This window comes from Amblyomma mixtum, chromosome 1, assembly GCF_055824585.1.
Source record: "Amblyomma mixtum isolate Tamu chromosome 1, ASM5582458v1, whole genome shotgun sequence".
Classification (NCBI taxonomy): domain Eukaryota; kingdom Metazoa; phylum Arthropoda; class Arachnida; order Ixodida; family Ixodidae; genus Amblyomma; species Amblyomma mixtum.
Window position 1 is genome coordinate 68,837,253 of NC_143012.1, and position 20,084 is coordinate 68,857,336.

Sequence of the window (20,084 nt, forward strand, 5' to 3'; positions counted from 1 at the left end):
CACGAAAAAAAAGTTGAGGGTACACATAAGTTTGGTTTATTGGGGTTTAATGTCCCAAAGCGACTCAGGCTATGAGGGACGCCGTAGTGAAGGGCTCCGGAAATTTCGACCACCTGGGGTTCTTTAACGTGCACTGACATCGCGCAGTACACGGGCCTCTAGAATTTCACCTTCATCGAAATTCAGCCGCCGCGGCCGGGATGGAACCCGCGTCTTTCGGGTCAGCAGTCGAGCACCGTAACCACTGAACCACCGCGGTGGGGCGCGATGATGTGTGTGTGTGTGTGTGTGTGTGTGTGTGTGTGTGCGTGCGGGAGCTTATGTGCGGTACACATAAGCTCCGCCTTAAAGGTACACTGAAGAGGAATCAGAACTCGTCTTTATGCCTCGGGAGCTCGATCTACACGTTCCGAGTGTTCCTGGAGACTTCGAATTATTGTCCTGTGCGGCCGATTTCACTAATTAAATCGGATTAACGTCTGGCTCCAGCCTTTTCTTTTTGATTTCCCCGCATGCGGTGGGAGGAGCCGACCAACGAATGGAGTGCCTTTCAGGCAGTAGCGTGGAAACTTTGCTTTCGCTTTTATTTTTTTCTTTTAGGTTTCCGTGAATAAATAGGTCAAATCACAGACTGCATAGCTGCAAACTAGGCCCACGGAAATAAAAAAACGCGTGGACTCTTTGCGTTTGCCGATCACTACGTATCACTCCGCCGATTGCAGAGCGGCAAGCCGCCACGTGACTGGGTGGAAGGTTGGTGAAGGGTGCCGGAAATTTCGACCACCTGGGGTTCTTTAACGTGCACTGACATCGCACAGGACACGGGACTCTAGAATTTCGCCTCAATCGAAATTTGGCCGCCGCGGCCGGGATCGAACCCGCGTCATTCGGGTCAGCAGCCAAGCGTCGTAACCACTGAGCCACCGCGGCGGGGCAGGAGGGGAAGAAATTTCCGGAGTAGAGGGTTCCGGAATGATTTCGACAAACTGGGGATCTTTCACGTGCACTCACATCAAAACCCTTAGACGATCCTCGGTTGGTCGGTTTAACGCGATATCAGCCAAACGGTCATTGTATCCAATATTGACACAGTAAAGTTCGCTATATCCGAAGTTGGCCCACGAAAGGTCGTTAATACGGGATGGCATATTAATCTTGGTTGCCACCTGTTACTGGCTACTGGTAGGCGGCTGTCTCTATTTTAAGGCGGAAGCCTTTAATGGCTCATACTGTCGTCCGTTAACAAAGCGTGTCACTCGCCACGCGTTTAACTCGGGAACTAAAAATATAGAAGAAAACCAATGGTTGCTTCAGATAGGGGAGGAAAAAAATGAACCTAATAGCCAAGTTTGATGAATGCAGCTTAATTAGTTAATTAATTATAGGCAAAACTGTCAAAATTGTGTCGAAATAGCGCGGACATAGATATATCCACGGGAACGGTGTGGCGTCACATCCACCAGAAGTCGTCACGGCAGAGCGAAAATTGTCACAGAATGGTCGGAAAACGTAGGATTTGTGTCAAATGAGGTGAAAAAATTTTTAATTAAGGGGAATTAATATTTAATATCTCCGAAAAATGTATAATTTGAGTATCGATATAGCGACGGAAACGGTGTGACGTCACATCCATCGGAAGTCGCCACGGCATAGTGCCCCCGGCTTTTGCCTCGGAACACTTTGGTTTCCAATGTGTACGCGCAATTTTTCCTCTTGGACAGACGCTTCTAATACAGGACCTTAGGTGAACTTAACCTTGCCGTCATCTAGGTATCGGGAGTGTTTATAAATATTTGGACGACGCGTCTGTACTTTGTGACGCGGTGACTGGGGCAAACGAGAACTGCCTTCTCTGACTCTAAAATTCAGGGGGGCACTTCGTTGGCGTAAAGTGCGGTGAGGCGAAAGCCTTAAGCGCGGTGTTGCTGCTTGTGTCACTGATGTGTTAAGATGTTAAGCTTCGCCTCTAAGAGTGGAACGCGACAGCATCTTGCAACGCTGCCAGGGAGTCCACAGAACGCCATCGCCCGTTCAGCTCCTGCGCCTTGCTCGTCGGCAAATTGGTTTTTGAGGAAAGGAAATGTATCTCATATTTGAATAGGTTTTAGGCGCAAAAAACAGACGAGACACATAGGAAGGTAACAGGACGAAGCGCCAACTTCCAACTGATTTTATTGCATGCATGAAACGTACTTCTAAAGCTTGTCGTCACATGCGCAGGAGGGTCATCTAAAGTTCAAAAACGACATGATAAGGCCCGCTACAGGAATTTCTTTTCACAGTTAAACAGTACAACTGATGTGCCACTTACGCACATGTCGCCTTTCTTTTTGATAAAAAACGCTTCTATCAATTTCCTAGCGGTAGTGTCATTGCTTTTCCCCAGAATGCGCACATCAGTGAAGCATGGCTCACAATTGCGGGAGGAGCACTTACTAATGTGTTTAGTTAGATGTGTGCCTTCCTTTTTCTGCTCTACATTTCTCTCATGTTCCCTCGTTCGCTCATTCAGGCACCTGCCTGTCTGACCTATGTAGGAGTGCCCGCAAGACAGGGGGATTTTGTAGACAACCCCTTCAGCACATTTCACGAACGGGCTCCTGTGCTTTGTTCCGCAGCCTCGTTCCTTCGCGTTGTCTTTATCAGTACGGGAGCAAAGGCCACCTAGCTTTCTCGGCGCCGAGAAAGCTAGGTGGCCTTTGCTCCCGTACTGATAAAGCGATGCAGCGATGGCGTAGAGGTAGAGCATCCGCCTCGCGTGCAAGAGGACCGGGGTTCGAATCCCGGTGCCACGCAATTCTCCACCGGATTAAAAAAAAAAAACTCCGCGTGTGGATGGAAATGCATAACCAGGCTTGGAGTGCGGCCTGATTTCGGTGACCAGAACCGACAACGCACTTCCTCACCAGAACAGGATTTGGCCACCCTGGTGTAGTACTTGGCCACAACCTTCTATGAAGAAACCAATTAACCCTCGGCCCTCAGTCCCCAGCGGCTGCGGAGCAACTGACCAAGGCGGCGGTCAGATCTGTGACGAAGGGGAGGGTGCTAAGAATCTCTGGCTCCGGACAGGCCGCCATTGGACACTGAACCTGGCAACATTTAACGCAAGAACCTTATCAAGTCAGGCTAGCTTAGTAGTGCTATTGGAGGAATCAGCCGGTATTAAATGGGATGTCGTAGGGCTTAGTGAGGTTAGGAGGACTGATGAGGCGTATACAGTACTAAAGGGCGGGCATGTACTGTGCTATCGTGCTATCCTTACAAACAAGAACAATGAAAAGGCTTCCAAGTACAGAGTACTCCGGGCTAACTTTCCGGCCAGGAAACAACTCCTGGTGTACGGAATGGCTTTTGGCGCCCGGAGTATGCTTTGCCCATCGACCATCAAGGTGGGCAAGCTGCTTGGTCTCAGTTATTCCGACCTTTCCTGGCTAGCTTCGCGAGTGCCTCTCGGAAGCCTCATTTGTCTCGGACGATTCACCAAGAAGGTGATCATGTAGTTTTTACTTCGGGGTTTTCTTTTGTTTGATTGTCCTCGCGTTGGGTTTTCACTTACATGAGTTTTAGGGGGTTGGCCGCTGCTTTTTTCCATCTTCGGGGTTTTTAATTTCTTCGCTTCTTTCTTTCTTCCTCCTAAGTCAAACATGAACTTGCGAGGTCAAGGTGTGCTTGCTACCAAATGCGGTGAGCTCCGGCTCGCTCATTTTGGGCTCGCAAACCATGTCTTTCCCCAGCAGCGGCCACGTTCACTCTGGGTGGCATTCTTGCTACTCAGGGAAATGCATGTTTTTAGCAGATTGTCTAGAACTAGGCGTGGGATTCGTCATTAATCAGGATATAGCTGGTAACATCGAGGAGTTTTACAGTATTAACGAGAGAGTGGCAGCTATCGTAATTAGACTTAATAAGAGGTACAAGCTGAAGGTGGTGCAGGCCTACGCGCCTACATCAAGCCATGATGACCAGATAGTTGAAAGTTTCTATTAGGATGTGGAATCGGCAATGACCAAAGTAAAATCACAGTACACTGTACTGATGGGCGACTTTAGTGCAAAGGTAGGTAAAAAGCAGGCTGGGGACATGGCGGTAGGTGACTATGGCATACGTTCTAGGAGCAGTAGGGGAGAGTTATTAGTAGGGTTCGCAGATAGAAATAATTTACGATGAATACCTTCTTCCGCAAACGAGCAAACAGGAAGTCGACGTGGAAGAGCCCCAATGGTGAGACTAAAAATGAAATAGACTTCATACTGTGTGCACACCCTGGCATCTTAGAGGATGTGGAGGTCCTCGATAAGGTCCGTTGTAGCGACCACAGAATGGTAAGGTCTCGTGTTAGCTTAGATTTGAAGAGGGAACGGAGGAAACTGGTGAAGCGAAAGGCTATTAAGGAGTTAGGATTTTGAGGGAAGGTAGAGGAATTCATAATGTCGCTGCAAAACAGATTTTCCGCTTTAACTGAAGAAGACGACCGTAGTGTTGAAACAATTAATGATAATCTTACAGTTATCGTTACAGAGTGCGCCGCAGAAGTAGGTGGTAGGATGGTTCGGCAGGATACCAGCAAGCTATCTCAGGAGACTGAAGATCTGATTAAGAAACGCCAAAGCATGAGGACGTCTAACTCCACAGACAGGATAAAACTAGCAGAGCTACCCAAGTTAATAAATAAGCGCAAGGTAGCCGACATAAGGAAGTTTAACATGGAGAAAATCGAGCATGCTCTCAGGAACGGAGGTAGCCTAAAATCAGTAAGGAGAAAACTGGGCATAGGTAAAAACCAGATGTATGCGCTAAAAGACAAACAGGGCAATGTCATCAGCAATATGGATAACATAGTTGAATTAGCTGAAGAGGTCTACACAAATCTATACAGTAGCGAATGTAATCATCAAGTTACTGAGTGAGGCAGTCGAGCACAGCAATGGGACATCCTGCCAGTAACGAAGGAGGAAGTAAAGAAAGCCTTAGGGGCAATGCAAAGAGGGAAAGCAGCTGGTGAGGATCAGGTAACAGCAGATTTGTTGAAGGACGGAGAAGAGATTGTGCTAAAAAAACTAGCCACCCTGTATACGCAATGCCTTGTGACCTCGAGAGTACCAGAAGCTTGGAAGAACGCTAACATTATATTGATTCACAAAAAAAGAAGACGTTAAGGACTTGAAGAATTACAGGCTAATCAGCTTATTGTCCGTTGCCTACAAGGTATTTACTAAGGTAGTCGCTAATACAGTCAGGACAACCTTGGACTTTAGTCAACCAAATGATCAGGCAGGCTTTCGTAAAGGATACTCGACAATAGACCACATTCACACTATCAATCAGGTGATAGAGAAATGCGCAGAATTTAACCAACCCCTATATATAGCCTGCATTGATTACGAGAAAGCATTTGACTCAGTGGAAACCTTAGCTGTCATGCAGGTATTGCGGAATCAGGGTGTAGAAGAGTGTTATGTGAAAATATTGGAAGATATTTATAACGACTGCACAGCTACTATAGTTCTCCATAAAGTCAGCAATAAAATTCCAATACGGAAAGGTGTCAGGCAGGGAGACACGATCTCGCCAATGCTCTTCACTGCCTGCTTACAGGAGGTATTCCGGGCACTAGAATGGGAACAGTTGGGGATAAGAGTTAATGGAGAATACCTTTGTACTTTCGATTCGCTGATGACATTGCCTTGCTAAGCCACTCAGGACAAGAACTGCAAAGCATGATCAATCAGTTAGATAGGCAGAGCAGAACGGTGGGGCTAAGAATTAACATGCAGAGAACCAAAGTAATGTTCAACAGCCTAGCAAGGGAACAGCAGTTCGCAATTGGTAGCGAGGTGCTGGAAGTAGTAAGAGAATATGTCTACTTAGGGCAGGTAGTGACCGCAGATCCGGATCATGAGAGGGAAATAACTAGAAGAATAAGAATGGGGTGGAGCGCATACGGCAGGATCTCACAGATCATGAATGGTAGCTTACGAATATCCCTGAAGAGAAAAGTATACAACAGCTTTATCCTACCGATACTCACCTATAGGGCAGAAACGTGGAGGCTAACAAAGAGGGTTCAGCTTAAGTTAAGAACAACGCAGCGAGCTATGGAAAGGAAAATGATAGGTGTAATGTTAAGAGATCGGAAGAGGGTGGAGTGGGTGAGGGAACAAACGCGAGTTAATGACATCTTAGTTGAAATCAAGAGGAAGAAATGGGCTTGGGCAGGGCATGTAATGCGAAGGCAAAATAACCGCTGGTCCTTAAGGGTAACGGAGTGGATTCCAAGAGAAAGCAAACGTAGCAGGGGACGGCAGAAAGTTAGGTGGGCGGATGAGATTAAGAAGTTTGCGGGGATACAGTGGCGGCAACTGACAGAGGACAGGGTTAATTGGAGCGACATGGGAGAGGCATTTGCCCTGCAGTGGCTGTAGATGATAAAGACAACGCGAAGGAACGAGGCTGCGGAACAAAGCACAGGAGCCCGTTCGTGAAATGTGCTGAAGGGGTTGTCTACGAAATCCCCCTGTCTTGCGGGCACTCCTACATAAGTCAGACAGGCAGGTGCCTGAATGAGCGAACGAGGGAACATGAGAGAAATGTAGAGCAGAAAAAGGAAGGCACACATCTAACTAAACACATTAGTAAGTGCCCCTCCCGCAATTGTGAGCCATGCTTCACTGATGTGCGCATTCTGGGCAAAAGCAATGACACTACCGCTAGGGAATTGATAGAAGCGTTTTTTATCAAAAAGAAAGGCGACATGTGCGTAAGTGACACATCAGTTGTACTGTTTAACTGTGAAAAGAAATTCCTGTAGCGGGCCTTATCATGTCGTTCTTGAACTTTAGATGACCCTCCTGCGCATGTGACGATAAGCTTTATAAGTACGTTTCATGCATGCAAAAAAATCAGTTGGAAGTTGGCGCTTCGTCCTGTTACCTTCCTATGTGTCTCGTCTGTTGTTTGCGCCTAAAAACTATTTAGTTATGAACAAAAACCAACTAGCCCAGCAGCAAGTGCTCTTAGAAATGTATCTGTCTCGCATACCTCGGTGGACACCTGAACCTCGCCGTAACGGGAAGGGAGGAAGATGGGAGTGAACGAAAACACCGTATTCACTAGACACGCCTTTGTTCATTCCAAACCATGGACGTTAAGCCGGATCTTTATAAATATGATGTAATTTTCCTGCTTGGCCTGCACAGTATTTGGCGAAGCAGGATGGCTGTACAACACTGTGATGAAGATGCGCGTTCTGTCCGCGATTACTTCAAAGAAAACACATTTAAGCCACGTGAAGTGTACAAGGAGCTATGTTTTGGAGATGAAGTTATCGAGTTGATGGGAGGGTTGTGTTCCCTGAAACAGTTTTGATTTTCTCACGCGAGTGAAACACATGTCCGCTCTTGATGTTTGAGAGTGCAGCGCTGAACATCTGTTTATGATCTATTGTAATCTGTCAAAACAGGCAATAAACACAAAAAAGAGCTGGCATGGCGGAGTGGTTACCATGCTCGTCTCGCACTCCGGAGACCGGGGTTCGAATCCCGAATTTCCTACTCAGTTTTATTTATTTGTCTGGCCTGATTATGAAGGTTAATTAGGCTAATTGGGTGATTAAGCAATTAACTAAGCTCATTCCCCCTTGGAGCATCACTATACACGATCCCTTTAGTTGGTTGCATGGTTACTAGCCAAAGTACAATTAGCCCCGTTTGAAAGTCGCGCACTGTGACGTCACGACCCTTTCGAACAATCGAAAAGCGTGACATTTCTGTCGACAAGTCCTGCTTACAACAATAAAGGCTTCCGCCTTAAATTTTCATCCATTACTCTGCTTTGCCGACTCTTACAAAGGGCGTGTATTTCTTTTCCACAGCGCAGCCTGCAATATGCGGATCTGACCCACCTGAGCGCTGGAGGTTACGCAATCATCACGGGGAACTTCGACCCGTACGAACGCAGCTTCTCAGGGTAAGGTTTCCGTCAGATGCAAAAGCGCGCGAACTTGCTAGTGCTACTTAGTCGAAACACATCATAGTAGGCAGGAACAGAGGATAGGACAGAAAAACTAGACATGCACAGAGCTGACTACCAACAGCTTATGTGAGGAAGGATTATTTTATACTTTTGGTCACTTCCTAAAAAAAAAAAAGATGGTAAGTGTTGAGAGCCCAAAGCCGAGGACACTATTCCGTGGCGACTTCCGGTGGATGTGACGTCACACCATTCCCGTGGCTGTATCGATACTCAAATTATACATCCTCGGAGATCTTAAGTGTTAATTACGCTTGATTACACATTTTTCCATCTAATTTGACACAAATTCGACGTTTTCTCGTACCTTCTGTGACAATTTTCACAATGCCGTGACGACTTCCGGTGGATGTGACGTCACATCGTTCCCGTGGCTATATCGACGTCCGCGGTATTTCGACGTAATTTCGCCATTTTTGCCTATAATTGATTTGCTAATTAATCTACAGTGATCAAACTTGGGTTCTAGCTTAATTTTTCCTCTATCTGAAACAACCTTTGGTTTTCTTCCATCTATTTTAGTTCCCAAGTTAAACGCGTCTGACACGCTTTGTTAACGGACGACAGTAAGCCATTAAAGGCTTTCGGCTTAATATTACCTAGAGGGAGAGGAGGCGGCGGCGCTACGCTTCATCCACCATGAAGAGGCACACGAATGGCGGAGAGGTGAGGTTTCTTATTTGGCTTGACTGTTGTTGGGCGTGAAACGTGGATTCAGGCATTTTAAAAGGCGTTACTGGATAGCACAGTTCTCGCAGCAAACCTCAAAGAAATGTGGAAGTTTCTATACCGGACTGCCGTTACATTTATTGAACAAGTGAAACGCGCACTACTGAAAACATTTCTTCTGCACACTTGGGAGAGCATCCACCGTTTCAGAGGAAGAATTCGCGTTGTCGGCCCAACACTAGCCAAGCGAAGTAAGAAATCTCGTCTTCCCTGCATTCCCGCAGTGTCACGGTGAAGTGTTCTTTAAGAAACTCGCATAGACGGTCGCACCAGCTTTCCCTCTAGGTAATACTGAGAAACTCTATGGTTATGACAGTTACTTCATCAAAACCACTTTTTGGGCTAGTTGGTGCATTTTGAATTAAGAAATATAGCAGCGCTAAAGCATGCAACCACAGAAGAAGAAAGAACAGGACACAAAGTGCTTGTGTCCTGTTCTTTCCTTTTCTGTGGCTGCATGCTTGAGCGCTGTTTTAAGGCGAAAGCCTTTAATGGCTCATACTGTCGTGACCAAGACGTGTTAGCAAATTTGTCCGCGTTTCAGATTGGTCGAAATGGTCGTGACGTCACTGCGCGCGAATTTTGACGGGTGTCCACCGAAATACGTGACACAGTTACTGCGCAAATTCCTTTCCTCAAATACAATTTTCGAGTGGTGTCTACCGAGATATGCGAGCCAGTTACTGCGCAATTACCTTTCCTCAAATACAATTTTTCATTTTCTTCATTATGGCTCCTCTTTCTCTTTCTTCTTTCACTCCGACTTCCTCCCTTCTTGTACGATGCGGTTCAGGTGTCCACCGAGATGACAGAGTATTACAGCTCCATTTCCTTTTCTCAAAAAGCGTTGCGTTCAAAGGGCAACGCATCGCGCCGAACGGGTGGTGGCGTTCCGTGGACTTCTTGGCAGCGCTACAACAAGCTGTCGCGCTCCACTCCTAAAGGCAAAGATTAAGCGTCATTAATTGGCAGTTAATTAATGCACCAGCAGAATGTGAAGTGAAGAATCGCGTAACAGAATGCAGCACTCAGGCTTTCGCCTTTCACGACTTTAGCCGCTAAAGTTCCTAGTAATTTGAAGAGCAATTTGGGGCATGCCCCAGGGTCCCCGCAAGACCCACTGCACTCAAGTGTTTATGTTCCTAAGGTAGGTGTCACGTTTTTTTTTCTTAGATTCATTATGACATTTACGCTCGCGTAAAGGGTTATCGTCAAGTGTGAGGGGTTTAATTAATCACGTGACCCTCTGAAAACATTGGGTTGCATGACATCGATCACATGACCGCGGGGCCGCCCATTTATGGAGAGTGATCCACTGGTGAATGATCGCTGGGTTTCTGTCACGGCATTCGTGGGTTGTTCGATAAAGCACCCGTCTCCTGCGCCGAAAAGGCTTCGGTGCTAAGGGTTCTAATCTTTCTGAGTCCCCGCTTCTTCTTCATTATACTTTTTCGTCAACATAATGCGGAAAAACGTGGCGGAAAAGTTCACAGGGACAGCCAATTACATTACGTGTTGTCAGTGCGATAGCCGTAGAAGCTCTTGATCTTTATCGGAAGTTAAATCATTTCCGCTTTACTAATTTTCTCCGTTCCCTTTTCAAATCTAAGCTAATACGATACCTTACCATTCTGTGGTCGCTTCAACGGACCTTTCCGAGGACCTCCACATCCTCTACGATGCCAGGGTGAGCGCACCGTATGAAGTCTATTTCTTTTTAGTCTCACCACTGGAGCTCTTCCACGTCCACTTCCTGTTGGCTCGTTTGCGGAAGAAGGTATTCATGATCCTTAAATTATTTCTACCTGCATACTCTACTAGTAGCTCTCCCCTGCTATTCCTAGAACCTATGCCATAGTCACCTACCGCCTGGTCTCCAGCTTGCTTCTTCCATACCTTGGCATTGAAGTCACCCATCTGCACAGTGTGTTGTGATTTTACTTTGGTCATCGCTGATTCCACGTCTTCGTAGAAGCTTTCAACGATCTGGTCATCATGGCTTGATGTAGGCTGGTAGGCCTGCACCACCTTCAGCTTGTACCGCTTATTAAGCCTAATTACGATAGCTGCCCCCCTCTCGTTAATACTATAAAACTCCTCTATATTGCCCGCTATATCCTCATTGATGAGGAATCCTACGCCTAGTTTCCGTCTGTCTGCTAATCCACGACAGCACAGTACGTGCCCGCCCCTTAGAACTGTATACGCCTGATCTGTCCTCCTAACTTCACTAAGCCCTATGACATCCCAATTAATACCCGCTAATTCCTCCAAGAGCACTGCTAAACTAGCCTCACTGGATTAAGTAGAGAAAGTAGAGGCATGGCAGAGGCCTTTGCCCTGCAGTGGGTGTCTTCAGGCTGATGATGATGATGATGATGATGACATCATTGCCAGTCTGTTGACGTGACGTAATCAGCCAATCAGCTAATTTTATCACCTAGGACGAACTTTTTGCCGATGAGGGTTTTAATGTTACCGAATTAAAATCTTGAAACCGACATACGAGCAACGCGTCCTCGAAGCAAACCAAAAACCTCTCAGAGACGTCTATAGCTAGACGTCTCCAAGAGGTTTTTGGTTTGCTGGGCTGTGTCGAAAACTACAAAGGCAACGAACGTTCTCCTCTCGTGCGCGCAGCATCGTCATCGGCGTCGGAAAGATGGAGGGTAACTCAACGGTGACCGGCACGAAACACTTCAGCAACTTCAGCGACCCGAACAAGGAGCATACGTTCAAGGTCATCTTGAGTGACACGACGACCATCGTCATCTGCGGACAGGAGAAAGAGGAGCTCACCGCTGTGACGGTGTGGGACAGCTTTGCCTGGCTGATTTTGCAGAACATAAACATCAAGAATCTGGAAATCGTAAGTTGTTTCCGCAGGTCTTACACAACGTATACCACTACTGCCTTATACGCTGTGAACCCGTTTGTACGCGTTGCATTCTTGAGTGACTGTGATAGGCTGCGTCAGATGGCGCTACATTTCGCCATCTCCTTTCACTCGTCATCAGTCATAGAGTTTCTTACTATTACCTAGAGGGAAAGATGGCGGCTCTCCACTTCAGCCACCATGGACGCTCAAAGCATCATGGGGCGGTGAGCTACTTGTTGCGGGACAGTCGTATTTTTTTGGGTACATGCAGTGGCACTACTGAGATGTTTCATTCCGAAAACGCTGTTCGTGTGTGCGCAGACGACTTTCGCGCGAACGCAGTTTGCAAAAGCCATAGTAGTGAAAACGCAACGACACACAACGCCAATAAAAGGTTTCACTTTTCCGAAATGCCTTAAAAAACCTCTTAAAGTATCTAAGCAACAACATTTTTTAAAGCATATTTACTTTTAAAAATGCGCCACATTACGAAATATTAGTTTTGGTAGTGTTCATTGGTTGGCCAATAGGAAAGCTAGCTATCTCTTGTTTTGGGCAAACTTTTACATGCTTTTCTGCTCGTTTATTGCAATTTACAGACAGAATATTGAATGTTAGGACATTCATAGTTATCAAATAGCTTTATTTTTCTATTATTCTTTGGCCAAAAATTGTAGATCTGCAGTCGGTAGCTCACCACAACCATGATGCTTTGAGCGCCCATGGTGGCTGAAGTGGTCTCGAGGGGCCTCCATGCAAACTCCCATAGAGGGGGCGCCAGCTAGGTAATAGTAAGAAATTCTATGTCATCAGTAGACAAGGGAACGTAGATGAGGGGGGACTCGTTTAACTAGCGAAGGAAGCCAACAGCCACAGAAACCAAGGAAACCAGTGTTATTGTATATCATTACAGAAGATGAACTTCGTACTTAGTTCCTGAAAGTACGTGCCCCTTTCGCCAAAAGTAACCGAGCAACAGGTTTTTGCTTCTCGACCGTATAAAGGTGCGTTTACGGCACCCCTAAAGACCAAAGGTGTCAGAACGTGAGCAAAAGGGTTCACCTTACTCTACACATGTGCAGAGTTTAAAGGTGCACTGAAGAGAAATCCGAACTCGTCTTTTTACCACAGGAACTCTGTCTACACGTTCCGAGCATTCTTAGAAACTTCTAATTTTTGTTCTGTGCGGTCGATTTCCATAATTTAAATCGGATGAAACGTCCCAGCTCCCACCTTTTTTTTGAACTCACCGCAGACGGTAAGAGGAGTCAACTAGAGCGTGGAGTGCCTTTCAGGCAGTCGCGTGGCGGCTTCGCTTTCGCTTCTATTTTTTTTTTGTTTTCGTGAATAAATAGACTCTGTCGCGGACTGCATAGCCGCAAATTAGGCTCACGGAAATAAAAATGCGCGTGGACTCTGCTTTCGCCGATCGCTACGTATCACTCCGCCGATGGCAGAACGGCAAGCCGCCACGGGACTGGCTGAGTGGTTAGCTGACTCCTCCTACCGTCTGCGGCGAGTTCAAAAAAAGGCGGGAGCCGGGACGTTTAAGCCGATTTAATTTATGGAAATCGGCCGCACAGAACTACAATTCGAGGTTTCTAAGAATAAGAATGCTCGGAACATGTAGATCGGCCGCCGCGGTGGCTCAGCGGCTATGGTGCTCGGCTGCTGACCCAAAAGACGCGGGTTCGATCCCGGCCGCGGCGGCTGGAATTTCTTTGGAGGAGAAATTCTAGAGGCCCGTGTACTGTGCGATGTCAGTGCACGTTAAAGAACCCCAGGTGGTCGAAATTTCCGGAGCCCTTCACTACGGCGTCTCTCATAGCCTTAGTCGCTTTGGGACGTTAAACCCCATAAACCAAACCAAACCGAACATGTAGATCGAGTTCCCGCGTTAAAAAGATGAGTTCAGATTCCTCTTCTGTGCACCTTTAAGGGCTATCATAAGTGCTTCGCCCCGCCGCAGTGGCTCAGTGGTTACGGCACTCGGCCCGAAATGACGCTGCTTCGGTCCCGGCCGCGGCGGCTGAATTTCGATGGAGGCGAAATTCTAGAGGCCCGTGTAATGTGCGATGCAAGTGCACGTTAAAGAACCCCATGTGGTCGAAATTTCTGGAGCCCTTCACTACGGCGTCCCTCATAGCTTCAGTCGCTTTGGGACGTTAAACCGCGATAAACCAATAAACCATAAGTGCTTCGCTACGCGGCTAAAAAATAAACCACCGTTGCCCCGGTTACTTTTGGCAAAGGCGATAACGTACTTTGCGCGCGTCAGTTCCCTGCGTCGTCGATGCCTGTACAGTGGTCCGACGTCAAGTCGATGTGGACGGCGACGGGTCGAATCGCTGTTTCCATAAGCGAACTGGGCGTCACGTGACTCAGAGGCGCGACAACGCAACTTGTGTCGGTGCCGTTGTGTAACGTGTTAGTGCTGATAACCGGACTGCCTTCCAAAGCGGCCGTTCACGCGGCGCGAAGGTCGCTCCACTATGGAAGGCAGCTGTCAATTTGCACACAAGAACGAATTCTTACCACGGCGATGAACAGATGTAATGGGTGCGATGCGTTCAGAGGAAAACTATCAAGAAGAAAATAAAAGGGACGCTTTTCACTCCTACTTATGTCAGTCGAATAATATGACAAGGTAGCGCCCGAGATAGTCACGATGTTTTGTCGTACTATCTTAACGACAGATTTTTCTGTAGTATTGCGATGTCGTCTGCTGTCAGGACACAACCGGTTCTGCCGTTACTACAAAGGACTACGCAATACTGCAGAAAGTTATGTTGTTACCGCATGCCTTCTGTTACTATAAGGATATTTGTTGTTATTACAAGGCCTTGCCCAAGTACGACAGAAATTCTTTTGGGACGACAGAAAATCTTCTATTATGTTTTTCGATTGGGATAGAGTAATCAATGGTAGATTCCGGATAATGTGTTCTCTGTTATAGTACAACTACGTGCATGTTCTGTGTACACGTGTAGAGACTGTTGCGCAGCTCAGAGGGACAGAAGAAATTATAGTTTTGGAGAGACGTTTGGTTTCTTCAAATTCAAATGTCACGTGAAAATGACGTTTGCCACCTAATTTTGTTTTCTTCTATGGTTTGGAGGAGTACTCGCTTTATTCGGTGAGGATCAATCAGAACCCTGCATCTTATCCGGCGGCGCGTGACTAAAAAAATTCACCGATGCTCTGCCGTATCCCACAAAGGAACAGCGGCGATAGCAGATGGGCTGCAGGCAATACTGCTCACAACTTTATACAACCGCAGAGTAGGAAAATTATTTTAAATATATTACCGCACAGCACACACAATATACTTACTTGAATGCATCATTAAATTTAGAGAGTCGACGCTACGAAGGTCCTTCCCAGGCACCAAATCCAAAAAGATGCCCAGGCTTAGCTTGGTTAAGCCAAGAATGCGTTGCATATTGCGCGGTCTTTTTGCGCGAGGTATTGCTTGGCGGCACTCGATTTTCTCAGCAGCTTTTCCTCCGTGACGTATGGATGGATGGATGGATGGATGGATAGGAGCGCCCCCTTGAAACGGGGCGGTGGCAACCGCCACAATGTTCAGCCGTTGGTTTTTTTTTCTCTTCTTTTGTTCTTTTTGTTTTTTTCTCTTTTTTTCTTCTTTACTGTGTTTGCAATTCTCACCAAGAATCGCCATCATCTTTACCTACGGTTTTTCCTGCGGCTGTCATGACGTCACGTCACGTGGTTTGGTAGCTGCCTGGCCGCGTCCAAGGGCTGAACTTAGTGATTGCAATATGCTACGCATAAAAACTGTGCAGTTGCTCGTGGCTGATTCTGTGTCAGCGTTGGACATGTGCCAACCAAGCTTGTCTACCGTGAAAGTCATTTAGCCGCGCATTTTTGCCACGGCACAAGCTGACATCAGAGTTTTCAGCTACAAGAAACGCAGTGTTTTGGGCTAGTGACGCTCCAAGACGTTATATGGTTCTTCGCGCCATCTCTGGAGCCTTACGTGTACTGCTGTGCTATCCAGCTGCTTGCCATTGTTCCTTAGCTTGGCTGGCGTGTCGCACTTTCGTACTCTCGGCCACTGCAGCTCTCCTCTCTTCAGTTTGCTGCGCTATTAACACGAGCTACCCAACAAGGTAGTAAAAAGGGAGCAAAAGGTCGCCTACACTCTAAACACTAATACACCTATATGAGAGTAAACAGGGAGTAAAGTTGTCCTCCTTTACTCTTAACAACTTTACACCCTTTTTACACCTTTCTGTTCAGAGTGTAGGGCAGTCCTTAAGAATTCAGGGGGCACTATGGCTCTCTAAAGTGCTGCAAGGCGACAGCCTCGCCTGGCGCACTGTTTGGCTTTATTTACTTCTTTATTTTCCACATTTTGTTTTTTTGGTCCTTTTGTTATGTTTATTGTTTTTATTTTATTTCCATCTGTTATCTTTATTTTGTTTTTATTTTTGTTTATTTTCTTATTTTTATTTTTTATTTTTCCTTTCCTTCACTTTATTCCTCTTATTTTATTTATGAAACCCACGCATTCACTAGATGCGCCTTTATTCATTCCCGAACCTTGAGCCTTCGTGGCGGAGTGGCAGCGTCTCCGCTTCAAATTCCCGGTTAGATTCCCACCCTGGACGCAGTTTCTTTTTAAGCGGTGACGCCCAAAGGCGGACAAATCTACCGACGCGTCTGTCGACACGGCTGCCGACGCGTCTGTCGACACGGCTGCCGACGCGTCTGTCGACACTGCTGCCGACGCGTCTGTCGACACGGCTGCCGACAGCGTCTGCTAACGACAGTATAAGGCATTAAAGGCTTTCGCCTTAATAACAGGCTATGTTGCCCAAGCCCTGGGGTCGACCTTGGTAGTGTAAACAGACTCCTTCGTCAAAGCATGCGAAGTTCTTGCTGTTACCAGATTTTAACCGAACGTTAACCTGTACTTTTTAACCTTAAGGCGTCTAATGCAGCGTTTAAGACTCCTTCCGCTGCAAACTGCATCAAGTTACTGTAGATTCCGGGGAGTGTATACCGTCGTTGCTAAAAGTAAGCCTTCCGTATATTAAGGCTTAAGGCCTTTTATGGCTCATGATCGCGGTGCCCGTCCTTACGGTCGAATCGTGCCAACTGTGGCCTCTCCTCCGCGCAGCGGCGCAACCTCCTCCACTCCTTAGCAACCAGCTCGCTGGCAGGGGGCGCAGCTGTGCATAGCAACCGTGACGTCACACAGTAGCGGTAGAATGAGCGCCCGCGCGTCCGCGGTGGCAGCTGCACCGCCGCTCCTTCGCCAGACTTCTCGCTGCAGTCGAGTGAGTGAGACGCATGGCTCCGAAGCGGCACAGTGATTCCGCGCCGAGCGGTTCGGGGAAGCGGCAGTGGGTTGACCGCAAGGCTTTCGCCAAGCACACTTTAGAATTTCCGAAGTGTCTTCAGTAATTTCTGTGCGAACGAAATCTATACTCCAGGACTTGAGCAGCCCACCCTGTGCCTAAAAGGAGTGCTCTAGAGGACAGTTTACTCCTTTTTTACTCCCTTATAGGGTAACTGATGTTTACAGTGGCTGATGTTTACCCCGGCTTCCTACTCTATCCTTGCTCTACATACAGGCGCGTTCTACGTATCTACAGGCGTCGAGGCCATCACGCATGTCCAACATTCTCGAATAAAAATTTTGAAAATTCGAAAATAGTAAGACGCTGTTATGAAAATATCGAAGGTAATGGTTCATTCTTCTGATATGTGGCGAAGCGTTTCCATCGATTGCCGTAGAAAACGAATGGGGAACGTGTTTGGCGATAGCAAATACGTGAATAGAAGAAACACGACTGCCGTGGGTTGATCTGAGGGTATATTCTTATAGTGAAATCTTACATTCTATGAAAAAAATTGCGTTCATAAACCGTTTTCCACTCAAAAATGCTTTTGACCAGAATTTTTGGGTATGTCCAAGCTAGCCCAAACGCACTGCGTCCATCCTTCTCTTAGGCCTGTTTACACGAACTCGATAGAGTCGAGTCGAGTTTGCTTGTCGGGCAAAAAAACAGTAGTCCGCTTCGTGTAAACGCTGTCGGGTCGAGTAAAAGAAGCGGCAGAGCGAGCGAGTCAACTTGCCTACAGGTGGTAGGTTAACTCTCTTGACCCGCCTTTCTAAAAGCATGGAATCGAAGAGTCGGATTAGCGGGAAGGGAGAGGATACATGCGAGCCTCCGAGACAGCGGTACGTACCGCCATCTTGGAGGCTGCCACTGCCCCGCCGGAGCAGATCGCGGCGGCCACGACTGCCCTCTCCCGCTTGCGGTGTTTGACGCTTGGTGTCGCTCGAGTTGAAGCGCTCTCGACTAGCTAAGATCGAGTTCATGTAAACACGTAGTCGTCGAGCTGGGCTGACCTTGCTCAACTCTATCCCCTGACTCGACCCGAAGCTGTTGGGTTCATGTAAACGAGGTTGCTATCGTCGCTTTTACCGCGACAATTGCTGCTTTGATTTTCGATCCACACGCCTCATATCTCAAAGTCCCTAAGGTTCCAAGGTAAAGCGGCCACCATACCCGGCCTTTTCTCCATGCCTCGAACCTATTGAACCCGACAGCGGCGAGTCGAGTTGAGCGGGGTCAACCTAACACTGTCTGTTTACATGAACTCGATCTAGCGAGTCGACTATCGCGTGTAGTAAACCTGCGCCCGCTTCGGTTCTCCCCCGCAGAAAATGCTTTCCCCAAGCGTGAACGTGGATTAAGTGTAATTTGCGGAGGCGGCTGCGAGTCAACCCACCCTGTGCAGTCGGGCTGGCTCAGCTCGACTCGACGCTTAGCTCCACCCCTTAGCGTATACATGATCCCGACAGCCGGTTGTCAGCCCGACAGCCTACTCGATCCGACTTTTGTGGGGCTCATATAGAACCCCCGCAGCCGTGTTTATACGAAACCGACAGCGGCGGGTCGCATCAAGGCATCGAGTTGAGCAAGGTCAGCCCAACTCAACTCGACGACTGCAATGTTTACATGAATTCAACTTTAGCGAGTCGAGACCAGTTCAACTGAAGCGGAACGAAGTGTCGAGCAGAGTAGCGGGAAAAGGCAGAGGAAGCCTTCAAGATGGCGGCACGGCAGGGCTGTCTCGCAGGCGCGACGGCGCAAGCGAAAAGCAGCTTCGCATTTATCCTCTCCCCTCCCGCTAACCCGACTCTTCGAATCGATGCTTTTAGAAAGGCGGGTCGAGCGAGTTAACCTATCCCCTTCAGGCGAGTTAGCTCGACTCGCTCTGCCGCTTTTTTCACTCGACCCGACAGCGTGTACAAGACCACGATAGCTGGTTTTTTACCCGACAAGCAAACTCGACTCGACTCTGCCGAGTTCATGTAAAGAGCAGGTACACAGACTGCGCCATCTCTCGCCCCTGGGGAAGGGGAGCACAATGAGACACTTTACAGCATGGAGGGGAAAAAGAAACTAGGAGGGAGCGTGACGTCATAATCTTTAAGCCTAATCATAAAAAAAAATACAATGGAGAGCATCATGGGAAATTGGCCCTCACGTGAGAAGGCAGCGGTAGAATCATAGCCGGATTTCGGTTTCGCTTTCTTGCTGTGCGGTGCTCCGATTTTGCGCTACACCGGACCACAGACGTTCACTAAAAAGCACCGCTGGTTGGCAGTCTGGTAACTGTGGAGGGCCCATTTCCCGAGAGTCAGTGCGCAAAAGGGCCCTCGGCAGCGGCGTCAGAGGAGGATGGCTTGCAGAGGCGCGTGACGTCCCGCTCCCTGCTAGTTTTTTTTTTCCTCCATGCTTTACAGGCATCATCTTGTGAGGTTAAATATGTGAAAAATTGCAGATTCTGGTGTACTTATGCACACACAGTGAGAAGAAGCATTAAAGAGGCCGCTTAACATAGTTGCCAACTGATATTACTCGAAAGAAAGTAATCATTAATTTACGATTCCTTTCCAGCACTCGGGTAGACGCCCTCGCGACTAAAGAAGATTCCGAAGATTACGCTGCAGGAGGAAAATACAAGTTCAGCGCATTTCCTAATTAAGGTTATAAACGATACTTTTAAAGTTTGACCTATATTACACCGGTGCGCTTAATTTGCAATAAAGGCTTGAAAACTGTCATTACTGCGCCATTTCCTTTCTTCAAAAACCAACTTACCATTTTATAGTAATAGAAAGAGGGTATAAAGATGTACGACGATGTAGATAGAAGAGGGATGCACCTAAGCTTAAACGGGAGTAGAAATCCATGTTGTGCAGGGAACGAAGAAATTGGCCGCCAACCCAGATATAGAGAGAGGTGAATAGGCCCGGTTCCTGCACTCTCCTATCAAGGCCAGATGATAAGAGATGAGTGCGGAGGAGGGAATGTGGATGCAAGTGCAGCAATCATATAACCCGTGAGACGGTGTCTGCCGCAATAAATGGGAGCTGAGCACCGCTTTAGGCTTCATTACG

General features: G+C 47.5%; 1 protein-coding gene across 1 annotated transcript in view; it reads left to right on the forward strand.

Annotated features, from left to right (window-relative positions):
- The window catches only part of LOC149366645 (uncharacterized), a 53,167-nt gene extending 33,475 nt beyond the window's left edge, over positions 1-19,692 (forward strand). The window contains exons 5-7 of the mRNA XM_089564565.1: positions 7,874-7,968; positions 11,401-11,629; positions 19,582-19,692. Coding sequence (XP_089420691.1) covers positions 7,874-7,968; positions 11,401-11,629; positions 19,582-19,608 — 351 coding nt within the window. The 3' untranslated portion in view covers positions 19,609-19,692. The remainder of the gene's footprint in view (positions 1-7,873; positions 7,969-11,400; positions 11,630-19,581) is intronic.
- The last annotated feature ends 392 nt before the right edge of the window (positions 19,693-20,084 follow it).